The 15,034-nt window shown below is 33.7% G+C and overlaps 1 protein-coding gene across 1 annotated transcript in view; it reads left to right on the forward strand.

Moving 5' to 3' along the window:
• LOC121387982 (ras-related protein Rab-2) overlaps positions 1–15,034 on the forward strand; it is a 64,662-nt gene that overhangs the window by 33,080 nt on the left and 16,548 nt on the right. Inside the window, exons 3-5 of the mRNA XM_041519168.1 lie at positions 742–809; positions 13,239–13,321; positions 13,789–13,881. Of these exons, the coding sequence (XP_041375102.1) occupies positions 742–809; positions 13,239–13,321; positions 13,789–13,881 (244 nt within the window). The remainder of the gene's footprint in view (positions 1–741; positions 810–13,238; positions 13,322–13,788; positions 13,882–15,034) is intronic.

A 15,034-nucleotide genomic window follows, 5' to 3' on the forward strand; every position in this document is an offset into this window, starting at 1 on the left:
TTTGGCTATAAAAATGCAAGATTAACGTGTGTGCACAAACGGCAGGCTGAACTTGTCCCTGCACGTAGAACTGGATTCAACTGGGTTAAGTAATAATTAGCCAACCTTTGGACGACAAAATATGCAACAGTACACTGGGTTTTTTACGCAATACATTAAAACCGAAATACCACTTTTCGAACCAGTCAAAATAATTTGCATACGCGCCTAATAATAATAATAATAATAATAAATGGTGAGTTCATGTTCCGACTGTTTATTATTTTATTTCAGCGTATTTTCGTGATGAAATAATATATTTTTTATTATTTGCCATGTATATAGTCGGCCCTCATTTGCCAAGTCTCTATACACGGCAATCGTTTATATAAAATCCAAAAATTATACGATTGTCGTATATATAGCCTCATCACTACGAGTCTTTTTTTTCTGTGTGTTTTTTGGTCTTATCACAAGAAGAGTTCCAAATTTTAAAAATGAAGTGTATCATGGAATTCCATCGATCGTAGTTCAATTAAAATGTTTTTGATCATATAATAACTAGGTTTGGTATTCCAAAGGAATGTAAGTTTCATTTATGATGCATATTTAGAGAAACAAGGCCCACTAAATCTGTGATTGAGCTCCTTTAATCACTGCTTTAGTATAATGAACGTGATAAAATCAAACATCATTTCAAATAAAATGAACAAGTTATGGGACAACATTATATATAATCACAATGTTTTATTTTCTTTCCAGGTGTGGAGTTTGGAGCTCGTATGATTACTATTGATGGGAAACAAATCAAACTACAGATCTGGGACACAGTAATTATTACTTTGTTATTTTTAATGTTTTGTAAATCGAAGAACTGAAATCCATTCTTTCATCTGGCAGTTTTATACCTTATTTCATCTGGCAGTTTTATACCTTATTTCAGCTCCAGACAATATCCCAAATCAATGTCTATATTACACGCCTCTTAGGCCTAAGGGTACAAATAATACGTAATGTTGTCAGAACAGTCAGTATCAGTGCATAAGTTAAAATCGCCACTGAAGTTTGCTGACTACCAGCTTATTTTGACATGTCTGCTCACTAGCCATGTACATTGCTGCGTCAGTCATCTATTCCAGCCAGCTGTTTCATCACTGCATTGTAGAGTCGAAATCTGATTATTTGATTTTAGTATATCTAGGTATTGCATGTGTGTGTGTGTGTGTGTGTGTGTGTATGATTGCAAATGAAAGTGTGTGCATGTGCGTGTGTGCATGCATCAGAGTTCACCATTAAAAAATTAGGGTAATGATTAATTACTCCCTTAATATTATGGTAATTATGATTATGGTAAGCCATTACCATATTTATGGTTTACAAATGTTAAATATATATAATTTCATGATGGCTTTAAAAGCTTAATGGCTCAGGAGACTATTTTTAGGTAACCCAAAATGGATTAAACTGTTTGAATCTACTACTAACCTATCCAATTAGAGACCTTGTAATAAATTATTATTTGAATATAAAAAGAAAGAAATTAAAAAACATGTTTTGGAAAGATGTTTTATACAGTTGGGAGTTAATTCAACAAAAACAAATTTTGAAAAAAAACAGAAGATATTTTAAGCTCAAATATTTGGTACAACAGCAATATAACAATAAATACAAAACCATTCTATTATAAAAATTATTTAGAAAAGGGAATAATATTTATAAACGATCTTCTTGACGAAGATGGAAATTTCTTTACATTTAAGAAATTAAAAAATATATATAACCTAAATTCACACTTTTTAGAATATTCATCGCTTATAAACAGCATTAAGGCATTTATAAATAAAGCAGACAATGTTAGAAATGGCCACTTTACATTGCTAACTAATCCTGTATTTCCGGTAAAATTTAATATTATTCTTAAAAGTCAAACAGGTATTAAAGACATTGTGACGGAACATGCTCTTAAATTTGTTTCGCCTGTGGTGATTTTAATTGTGTTAGAGGGCCGTGTGCAGTTCATTGCACGCAGCCCAGGTGGGCAACTTGTTACGTAATACTTCGCGCGATCGAGCATTCCAATATGCATAGTCCAGCTGTGGAGGCCATGTGGCGAGTAGTTACGTAATACCTCTGCGAGTGCGGTTTCGACGACCGTGATTTGGCGACGATGGCGTCAGTAAGTGACGATCAGAGAGAAATAATACCGCTTGGTCGCGGTGGAAATATCAGATGATAGGGGGAGGTACCGCCTTGTACCCCCAGGCGAATTCTGATTTTATAATAAATAGCTAGTTTTTTTAAATATCGAGTAGAACCAAAAAGGAAGGTATCCCGGGGGAACGTGTCCGTTTGGACTGGTAAATATTTTATTTCTGCTCTGTGTATAACCTTGATGTGATTGATGTGACTTTAAATATTTTAATACTGTATTATACCAATATTCTTTAGACAGTGTCTTCGGTCATCTGACGAAGTAAATCGTAGACTTTTTGTTCTAACATTATACGAGTATTTGGTAATATAAAGCTTAGCCAGTCATCCTAGAAGACCTAGGTAAACTGTAGGTTATTGTCTTTATTGTGATAGGTACCAGTATTAATTCTGTGTTACAAGGTTACTGAATGAGTAGTTAGGGTTAATTAAAAATTAACCCGTTAGGAATAGAGCTGTAATTCCTTTATTAATTAAGTTCCTCTGGAAGCGTTTCTAAATTATCACACGTGTGGGTGTTGTGTCACGGTGAAGTGATTCGCATATTGTGTAACTAAACACCTAGAGATTAACTAATTAAGTGATCAGTTCTGGGTTGTTATTAATTAACTACTACGGCTGTACATTTGTCAGCGTAGATTAATACAGATTCCAAAGTGTATTGTGTTTTTGTTGTGTTTTTGTTGTGTTTTCTAGAGAACTAAACGTGCTATATTACATATACTTTATATAAGATCGTATCTCTGATCATACCTAGACGAGCCATACTAGGGTTTAACCACCTGTTACAGAGAGATCTAATAGATATACAGTTAGGAGAGATATTTTGATAATCGTGTTTTATTCAGTTACGGGTATTATAGAATCCCCGTGACAGACATGTATAAATTATTAAATCACAAAATTATTACACCAACATCACAAATAAGATGTAGCAACCAATGTTTTGTTTTGACTCAAAAGAATGGGGAAACTATTATAGAGTACCTTTTATAAGTCTCAAAGATACAACCTTGATATGGTTTCAATACAGAATTATATACCAGATACTAACAACTAATACTTTTTTACATAAAATTAAATACATAGATACTAATGAATGTACGTTCTGTGGCAGTTCACCAGAAACATTAACACATTTATTTATATACTATTGTAATAAAGTGACTGATCTGTGGCATGATGTTGTAAATTGGATTTTAAACAAAAAAGGAATTCGAATAAAATTAAATAAAATAATTATTTTATTTGGACAAATAGGCGATATAAAAGACATATTTATAAACTGGCTGTTAATAAATATTAAATATTATATATACAAGACAAAAATGGAAAAAAAATGAAATAAATATAATAGCTGCTCAAAACTTTTTGCAAAATAAATACGAAATAGAAAAATATATTCTTTTTAAAAACTGTAAATATGAAGAGTATAATACAATCTGGGCACCATGGAAACGACTCTTCAGTCAAGAAAGTAATTTGATGGAAGAAAATATAAACAATTATCAAGCGAGCACTTGGCGTGAATTTTGGCATTATTACTTATCACTATAATTAACTACTATAACGTTTTCTTTTTAACAGTCTTTCTTTCTAAACTTATATATTTATTTTATGTCCCCATTACATCAACCAGCCTATTTAAATATAGTTCTATTAACTAGCCATTTATAATGTGTTATTAATATTACTATCAGCATACTACAACTCCCAGTATTTAGCGTGTATAATTTAATTCATATTCTGTGAGGCGATGAATCAGGGCACCCCAACCCTGGCATCATCAAAATGAGCTGGGGACAATAAAATTAAAATAAATTTTAAAAAATAAAAATATTACCATATTTATACCATACAAATTTGCAAGCTAAGGAGAGGTTAAAATGATTCTTTCAACTAGTCTCAGAGGAGTGATGGGGAGAAAAGTTTAACTTCAAAGATAAAAAAGAAACATTGTTTTCTGCAACCTGACTCTTTAGTTTTTGTTATAAAATATATTTTAATTCTTTTTTTCCTTTTTTTTTAAATAAGCACATGCAAATCTACCAACCATCCCACTACTAACATAGTGAACAATTGACTGAAGTTGTATTAATTATTTCTTAGGAAGTAGTATCATAAAATTAAATAAATTGGTAAAGCCATTGTGCAGCAATCCAGTAGGGGGTTTTGTTCTAGATTGAGCAAGCTGTTAGTGTGTCTGCTAGTTGCTGGTAGTTGGGTGATTACATATAATTATTGTCACCTGGTTGTATTGAAAGTGGGTGTCCATGGAGACATGGTTCAGACCACTTGCTACACCAGCTGGGAACAGTCATTTTATTGACAAAATATCAAATGCCTTGGTACATGCTATAAATCATAAAATTATTGCATGATAATGTTGCGTTAAAAGGTGGGGGAGGTTCTTGCAGAATTTTTGTTGGGTTTTTAAACCAAATTTTACTTTCGTTTTATCTCGTATCTGACAGAAGTAGTTGATATTTGTATTTTGTAGCTTATTAGTCCCCTACCTGTCTAACTGGAGGGGATTATAGGTGTCTGCCCATTCATCTGTCCCACATATAGTTTTTCGTGATGTTTTTTTTTTTTTCACAATGCCTTGAGATATTTAGCTGAAATTTTGTGTAGCTTTATCATGTACTGTTACCAATCCAGTTTGACTTTCATGGTGATTATCCATTTGTGACATTTATGGCCCTTGAACTTAGGAGATAAAAAAAATTGTTTTCTAGACTCTTTTTTTTCTTTCTTTCTTTCTTTTTTCTGAGATTTAGTATATTGCTTGAACATTGTGTTTCACAGAATTTCACAGAGTTATGGCCGTTGAACTTAGAAAATATGAAAATTTGTTTTCCAGACTTCTTTTTTTTCTTCTTTTTTTGCAATACCTGAAGATGAGATGAAAATTTTGTATATAGCTTTATCATGTACTGTTACACGTCAAGGTTAACTTTCATAGTGATTTACCCCTAATTTTTCACGGAGTTATTGTCCTTGAATTTAGGATATAAGAAAATTAGTTGTGCTATTCTCAAAACGCTTGTTAATAAAGTGCTCCCTTGAATTTTGATGATCAAGTGGACCGTATTTTTCATTATAATAAATTTTATTTATCGTAAATTTTAGTGTGTGTGGTCTTATCTGTGGGACATTGCATATAAAATATCCCTTGTTATTAGCAAGTAATTAGACCAAATGTCATACCCGTTTATAAATATATGCATACATACATCATACTACAGGGGCGGACCATGGCCCAGTAGTAAAGCACTCACCTGATGCGTAGTCAGTCTCGGAATGATGGCCATAAGTGGGCCCATTGGGGTATTACTCATTCCAGATGACTGGTATATCAATGGCTATGGTATGTGCTATCCTGTCTGTGAGATAACGGGATCCCTTGATACTAATAGAATGTCAAATTACCATATGTTTGACATCCAATAAATCAATGTGCTCTAGTGCTGTCAAAAAAATTAACACACTCACACACATCACTGTGTTTAACTTAAGTAGCCATTATTCTGAGTTTCACGCCTCTTGGCTATCATCATCAGCCAGTTGAATATTAATTTCTAAAAAAGACTGATGTCCCACATTCTTTTGACAACATAGAGTAGAGGATGGCATGTAATTGTTGTGGTGGCATTTACAAACAAGCTGTGATCTCTGCAGTATAATTGTTATTTTTTGTCTTCCATGCATAGATTGCACTGTCCAGAGTGGTGCTTTAGGGTGTTCCAGTATAACCAGTTTCAGGCAGTTTATATTTTCTGCAGTAATTTGATTTGCAGGAGAAATAAAATAAGCAGTCACTGCCATGGTGTATCAGAAGATAAATGACTAGTGGTGGTTGTGTGCCACGCTGACCCTGTGATAAAGCCATTATGTTAGGCTATATTTAACCAGTATTCTGCCACCAGCTTGTAGTTGTATTGTTTGGAGACCTTGGTTCATTTGGGTTTTGCCATCACTATCACAGCTGTTGCCAGGATATAACTGAGGGCAGTTCTAGGGTAGGGTATTTTTTTTATAATGCCCATATGCTCTTAAGATTCAGGCATGTCTGTGCCAGTGATTAGTAAAAATAATTTAATCTTATGCAGGGTTTAAGCTGTCGTTCGCCAAATCACCAAATGCAAATTAATATTGAATTTGGCGAAAATATTTCATTATCAAATTGCCAAAAAGCTAATTAGAAAATCCTGTTTCATTATCTTCTGCTATTTGTTTTTGAGGAGTATTTGTTAATACATTAAAATGCATAACGGTCGGATATAAGTTTACAAGTCGGAAATAACAACTTCCGAGTAAACGCGAACACTGCATTAGTCTCGCTATTTGTTATTTGTACATCTACTTTGCGCATGCTTGTTTTGAGCCACTTCCGTTGGATTTCGAAACTGGCTTTATTTTTGTCAATCAGAATAGCTCGCTCCTTTTCGCTTCCTCCATGTGGCCAATGTCACGTAATTTCTTGCGTGCAGAAAAAGCCGACATGTCTCGATTCACTGTTCATGGAATACCGCTTACAGGGCACAATATTTCACGCAAACCGCCAATCAGTTACGTCGTGACCTGTAGACGTTCAGAAATTAAACCTTGCCAATTTCATATATATTAGACATAATATTTTACAAATGTTGAAAACAGTTTTAACATAAACAGGAATCCAAAAGTGTCATAAAAGTTGAAAAATACTAACATCGGATAATAGCTTTAAAAAAAATAAAATTGGAACGTCACTGTAGTATACATGTAGAAGTACCATCGATAAAGTGAAAGTAACTTGGCCACTGCAAAAGGAGAACAGGAATCTGGAAGTGTATCTATTGTTTCAGTACTGGGACTGACATTTAGTCCTTTTACAATATTGTTAATGTTAGCAAGCATTAAAGAAACTGTTTTATAAAATGTTTTCTTTTGTATTTTGTTTTAACTTCATGTTTGAGCTAAAAATTATGTACCATTGATGTCCCAAACTACGACAAAAACACGAATATGATATTTACGGAAATACTATTGTACATTTTTCAGATATACGATTCATGAAATAAAATATATTGCAATCAGTTAACGTACACAAATCAACAATGTGGACGTACAACAAATCCATTCTAGTAAACAAAAGTAAAGCACCCTCCAGTAAACTGCAGGCGCAGGCGTTTGCTAAATGTATCGTACTGCGCATGTGTGATTCGTCATTTTCTATTTTTAAGGCCTCTACATGGAAAAAAAATTGTTTCTTAACTACGCACAGTTGACAAACACTTTGTTTAATTTTATTTTTTTTAAAGGAATAATTCAGTTTGTCAAGTGTTCTGGCCCGGTCCGCGTTTTACCAACACCCATCGCTAACACTTGATGTCAATATGGATAGGTATTACGTTCATACCATAGAATAGTTTGTAAAATATCATTTTTTAAATGAATTGATTTTTAATTAACAAAATTTATACACTCAAAATTATTTACAATCGTTATGAATGGATTATGAATACTATTCACTACAGTAGATACACACAAATGCAGCATAATGTACCTTTTGCAGATCGAATATAATAATTGAAAACAAATTCTAACAGAGGGCTTAAAAATCGTAAACATTAAATGATTTGTCCTTGTTGATCTGGCACGTGTGAGGACATGCGACATGCACCGAATGTTAATTCACATTCCTCCATTTTAAGTCAATTTCTACGAGTCATGTGGACCCGACATCGGTAATTTTAAGGAATAAACAAAAACAACTTAGTAAAATTAATGGTTTTAGGGGTTTGTAAAGTTTTATGTTTAGATACTTGTCTGAACTTTATTTTTAATGAAAATGTTCTACAACTGTGAAGAAAAACCTCACAAATGAACTTAACTTTGAGGTAACCGATCAGGTAACCCACAGGTTACACAAATATAATTCATGTAACCGAACAATTGGTTACCTAGATAAAATCCACATGAACCAACTTGCAGTTACCTCAGATTTTGAAATAGTGTCCACTGCGCTTACCGGGTATATCATAAAGGATCGTTAAAATGCTGATTAAACTGTTTATCTCTATCTTTATTTTTGCTGAATATTTAACAATGTATAGTCATTACAACTCCTAGCAATAGCAATATATAAACTGGGTGCAGTAAGCCATGGCAGACAATTGCGATTTAGTTGCATGTAATATTTTTTATCGTCGCACATATATAATTAGCAATTTTATCAATGCGTTCAAATTGCGCCTAGAAATGTTGCAGAGTAGCGACGAAATGCACTTCACAATGTGGATTTTAAAGCGGGGCAGGACTGATTGATACGTTGAAGTAGTATATTCATTCAGAAATTATGGGTTAGAAATAAATTACTTTAAAAAGAGCCTTAATTTTGTCATATTTGTTTTGGCTAATTGAAACCTGAATTTGGCTACAGATTTTTGGGTCAAATTAGCCAAATTGCTAATAATGTTTTAAGTCCAGCTTAAAACCCTGCTTATGTTCTTAAATTCTTCACGCTAACCATATACAGTGAAACCCCTCAGTAAACCGGCATTCATTCAAAACCGCACGTTTTACACGGTCCCGTGATTTGCGTATCTTTTAAGACTAAAATTTACCCTTCTAAACCGGAAAACCCGAAAATTATCCGGTCCCATTGTGTTCCTTTAATGCAAATTTTACCTTAAAAAAATGGACGGTCACACCAATGTCAATCATTACTGCATTACTTCTACTTTGAATACCCACTCAGCCGATAACGTGATTGCGTACACAGAGCTAATTACATGTGCGCATGCTCCAGTGTCACTGTTGTGCAGTTGACAAATACCAAAATAAGTGATTAATTAACAGCTTTGATGTTTAAATAACTGGAGGAAACACATGTACTCCCTTTATTCTTAGCTTAATTGTTACAAAGTTAGATTAACTTACGAATTTGATTGAGCACCTTTTCATAGTCTACATGTACATCTCACGATTACCGCATTGAATGGCAAAGCAAATAGGAATTTAATTCATTTTTCCAATTGTTTGAACCCTTTTTTGTTTGTTGTTGTTTTGTAGAGAACACCAACCAACAAACGTTTTACCTCAATACTGAAACCTCGGTAAACCGGATACCCCTCAAAACCAGACTTTTTTCTTGGTCCCATGGCTGTCCGGTTTTGATTGGTTTCACTGTAGCATCACTGTTGGAAAGACTGTCCAGACAGCCCAGTTGCATGTAAAGTTTGTAATATCAAAGAATGGTGTGTTACGAGATAAAAAATATTGTAGGTTATTTAAATTATACATTATCATATAATAATATATATATACTTATAAAAAATCATTATATGACCTAGTTTATGCAATCATTATATAACTTTTATGTATTGGTTAACTTTGGTTAATGATCTTAATAGATCTGTTTGTAAACAGAACACTTCAAACATGGCGCTTGCATATAGAACACTTTATTCCGGAAATACCTGAACGACCAACTAAAGGTCTCACACCACAATAAACATGTTCACTAGCAGGTCTCACTCAACATCTAAAAGTCAATACAAAACAATAACTTAAAGCCATTGTTACATGACAGCATTGTTCTGGATATAATCTAAATGATTAAACAACATGACATGCTTAAACACCAAGTTTTTTTCTTGGAGGAGAGGGGAGTTAAAGAAAAAACTACTTTGAATTTAAAGGAGAGGATAGTTAAGGCATTTGGCCTGGTATGCATATTCAACGATATATAATGCACATTATTGCTTAATATCAACACATATAATCGTATAGTTAATTAATAAAACGGTTAAATGTGACGGCTATTATCTATAACGGGCACAGCCATTTTGTACTATCTCAGTGAGTACGCCCTCTGGCAAGCTGGTGGTTATGTAATACTTAACGCGTAACGTCAGGAATGAGCCTTAGAACTAGAGAAACACAATCTACCTGGTTTTTGCGGGATGATAAATAGTCATACATTGCAATGTTCTGTAATAATACACATCCCAGTAAGCCAGCAATAAGTATATCCAGCACTATATATATAATTTTCAATACAAAATAAAATACCATTGTCAAAGTGGCTACACAACAAGTCGAAACAATTAACAATGTTTTGCCCATGCATTAACCTACGTACTGAAATGATACACAGAGTGTTTTCTTAGTTAATTGGTCTATGCTGTTAGTTGCTTCTACCTGTGATTCCTGATTGGCAGGTGTGTATTTGATTAGTAACCAGACGAGCCAATTAATTGACGCTGTCTAGACACAAAAATACATACCGGTATTGTGGAATATTACCTGTCGCCCCTAAAATTGTAATGGACATGCCATAAGTGGGTCATTCCCACATACCTAGACATGGTTTATTACTGTAAATAGTTCTGTAAAACTATTGATAAAGTAGACTTTTTCATCTAAAACCACAGAACTGACCAATTACATAGTCCCAAAGAAAAGAAAATTATCACTTGGGTATCGTGGGTTGTCGTTTTTGCTCCAACGTAGCATATCAATAGGCCTAATAGTGTAAATTTTTTCTTTGGATTATTTAACAGAGAAAAATACTATAACCCCATTTTGTTCCGTTAATGCAACTTGAAATATATTTAGTTAAATAGTTTATTATATTATTACGTCATTTATGCTGTTTTACAAGTCAGGTTGATCAAAGAGAAGCGCCTTGTCGAAAATTACTGCTTTTGTTTACACTGTACATACAGGAGATGGTCAGGAGCTGACGTCACTTCACCCCAAACTATCCCACCGGACGTCACAAAAACGAAACAAAATGGCTGCCCCCATTTAGCAAGAATAATCATGGTTTTTTATTAACTCTAAAATTACGCGTTTTTCATTTGCTAAAGTGTCAGTATGTGTTGGTGGTCCGGGTATGCATCTCTCCAACACATAAGGCTCTTGTTTGAGTTGACCCTACCTTTAAGCAAGTACTTGAAAACATTACGGCAGCCACTAATAATGTAGTACATGTACGTAAAAATATTAATTGACATTTGAAGCCAAGAATTCATGTCCAAATATACATGTTCTTTATTTTCTGATTTTACTCGTCTCTATCTGTAAACATACATTTTTAAATAGCTAATTAATTTATTGGAGAATAATTGCAGTGTGAGAAATGTTATATTAGGTTGGGTTTTTTTTTTTTTTTTTTTTTTTTTTTCATTATTAGGGACAACAAAATATTTATTTTTGTGAGTATGCTGTTAGACGAAACTATGAATCTACTAGTTTGCAGTTGTAGCTAAGCCTAATAAGTAATCTATCTTGGTTTCATTAATCAAATATTTCTTCGGATCCATAATGTGGTTACCACCTATCAGCTTAGATATTTTCAGCATTCATTGGCAGCGTAATTAATATTGATGACACATGTCTGCTGTTCCTTGAATGATTTCCAGACATTACAGTATTTCTACATTCGTTCATTCATTTCGTTTCAATTTAGGCCTATTTTTGTGTTTTTGTCCTGAGCAGTATGCATTCCCTCAAAATTATGCTTGGTACATGGAGATCTGCTATTTGATCACTGAACTTTAAAAAGCATGTCAGTAAACCATGTTTCTTCTCCCTCTTTCTCTCTCTCTCTCTCTCTCTCTCTCTCTCTCTCTCTCTCTCTCTCTCTCTCTCTCTCTCTCTCTCTCTCTCTGTCATCCACCATATCTCCTGTGATTATTTTTAGAACAGTCTTTAGTTACAATAACATGGCTCATGTGAATTTGAGCCATGAACCTGTGAAAGCTATTTTAGTCATTTACATGTGACAGGTGGCTGTGTGACATGAAACTGTAATTAATTCCAAGTGACCCTGTGGCATCTGGTGAAATGAAGCCAATTATCACTGGTTTTATGACATACATCATGCACTGTATTTGATATATGTTAATTATGAATAATATACATTGGAGTTGCTTAACCTTTAGACTACTGGATTAATTTTTAACAAAAACCACATTGAGTGGGTACAAGTTTATAATTTTTACTCACATATATTCAGTTAAATGTTTCATAAATACATGAAATAAAGTTCATATATGAATTGGTAAGTATTATTTTCGTGTCTTTTTTTGTAAATTTTTTTATTTTAGATCGGCTAATGGTGATTAAAATTAGGCAAAAATTCTAAAAAGTTGCGTTTACTTACGGGCATTTGTGGCCAGCTGTCTAGTATTTATGTCCATTATTCCCGATAACAGTGGTTTTCTGACCAGAATTTTTTTTAAAACCCGAACTACGATTCATATTGCAATATTTGGTCATTTTCGTTGTTGGTAAAACAATCAAATTTATTATCAAATTAGCTGTCACAATCAGCTATCGATCCCTGAAAATTACCGCGACGTGCCGCCATTGTTTTCAAGCGAAAATACTTGCCGAAAACCACTTTTGGAACTCAAAATTTCAAGGTATTTTCAATTGAAAAAATCAAAACAAAAACCACCATTTTGAAAAAAAAAAAAAATTCTTGAATTATATTTCATTTCCGGCGAGTGTCGTGTGCAAAACGGCGGGAAATATGAATTGGGGAATGCACTGTATACAGTGTACAGTATATCGACTGACGTGACGTCGGGCGAGATATCTCGCCTGCAGTACTCAGAAGGTTAAACAAAATTAATTAAAGGACAATAGGACAATAGACATTTTGGAAATTCTTTGATAATATCATTATTTTAGCACATTCTGATCACAGATTCATGACTTCTAAATAGTATTTAAGTCACATTTGACTTGTGATACAGGCAAACATCTTACATATGATTACAGTTTTATGTGTTTGTGTTCTTTTTATGTTGAATCTAGTGGGTCAGATTGCAATACAGAGAACTTTTTTTTTTTTTTTTTAAACTTGATTAGCGATACTTCTAGTGAATTGAAAATTGATTAGCAACTACTGTTTAATGTTTTAAAATTGTGTAGCGATCTCTGAAACGTGTAGCAAAACATGATGCAATACTGAACAAAATGTCTCCTGCCATATACAATGTATTAAAAAAGATATATGTAGATCTTTAATTGGTTTGTATTTTTTACAGGCTGGTCAAGAATCATTCCGCTCTATCACACGGTCCTATTACCGGGGAGCTGCAGGTGCTCTGTTGGTGTATGACATCACACGGTATGGATGTTAGTCAGTGTCTGTTTGTCTGTGATAATGGTGATATAACATCTTGTCAGTGTTTATGTAGCTTGAACAGAAAGAAAATATAATGGTCTATATTATTAAAAGTTTGTACTATTAAAAGTGACTACTGGTTACTGTACTCATATGTAATACAGCTGGGTAGTAAACTGTATTAAGAGTTTCAGATGCAAAGCATACTATCAATAAATACATTCAGGATTTCCTATATGACAATTATTTCAAATTTCTTTGGTAGTTTCTTTGGTAAAATTAATAGGTACGTACAGAATAACTTTGGGTATGGGTTTTTTAGATAATTTTTGACAAAATGTGTTTTTGTGACATTGCCAGTTTTTGTTGTCGGTGCTCAATATTATTCAAAGCCATGTTTCAGTAGTTATAAAAATGGGATAGTCTCCCTTTAAATAATATTTAAATGAATGTTTTATGTGTTGTTACAGACGTGATACCTTCAACCACTTGACTACATGGCTTGAAGATGCCAGACAACACTCCAACTCTAACATGGTCATCATGTTAATAGGAAACAAAAGGTAAATCTAAATAGAAAAAAATCTAACTGTTAAATAGTGTATTTTTGAGGAAGGGTGGGTCATAGCAGGAAATATTTAGTGTTCAAAAATTAGATTAGTATCCCCCCCCGAAAAAACAACATCAATAAAATAAAATAAATAAATAAAATTATTGGAACCAGTTGACTGATGGGTATGTAGCATTTATGGCCCATCCTTGGAAAAAACCTACTTAACTTAAAGCCGCACGCCCTAGTTCCTTCCAGCAAAAATAAATTATAATTTTGGTTAATCTATAAAACTGTAACACACTTAGATCACGTTTTTATAAAATGGAGTGAAAAAGCAGGTTTTATATCAATAAATACCATGGGAATCTCCATGTCCCAATTGCTTGAAATAATTTTGAAAGTTAGTATTCTGATGTCACCGGTAGATGTCACTCGAAGCACAAAAATGCCTACGTCACGACAAATTTCACAGTGCGCACAGACTTGGGGTGCGTTCCTTTCATCTTTCCTGGACATGTTCCAACTGTTCTGTCCTGGACATCGAAAGGAATGAGTTTGGAACAGGAAGTTACTTTACGAACATGGGTGCTTCTGTTTAGGAAGTGGCTGCTGCAGCAATCATGATACTTGAATCGGAATAAGACGACACTGACCATGTTGACTATACTACAGTGTTTGAAATAATAAATTTTATATATTTTGTATAAACCGCAATTAGCCTACATTTGCTATTCGGAACCGGGTACTAGTGCCTAACCTATTGTTATTAGCAATTAGATGCACTGTTTATTATTGGTGGTGGGTGGTGGGTGGTAGTGGTAGCAGTAGTAGTAGCAGTAGTAGTAGCAGTAGAAGTCATCGTCATCGTCAGGGGTGGAGAGGCACTTCCCCTCCCCAGGACGAAAATGTAAGATTTTTTTTTCTTACTCTATTTAAATAAAGGTAACAATATAGCTTGTGTCCCCCACCCCCACCCCCCAAGGTTGTATCCCCTTTCCAGATATCGTAAGACTTAGCAAAATTATTGGTTTTAAGGGTTTGTAACGTTTTGTATTGAGATACTTACTTGTCTGAACTTTATTGTTAATGAAAATGTTCACGGACTGTGAAGAAAAACCTCACAAATGAACAACAAGCAAACAACAACAAATCGGATGTTGATT

The sequence above is a fragment of the Gigantopelta aegis genome, chromosome 14 (genome assembly GCF_016097555.1).
Source record: "Gigantopelta aegis isolate Gae_Host chromosome 14, Gae_host_genome, whole genome shotgun sequence".
NCBI classification, from domain to species: domain Eukaryota; kingdom Metazoa; phylum Mollusca; class Gastropoda; order Neomphalida; family Peltospiridae; genus Gigantopelta; species Gigantopelta aegis.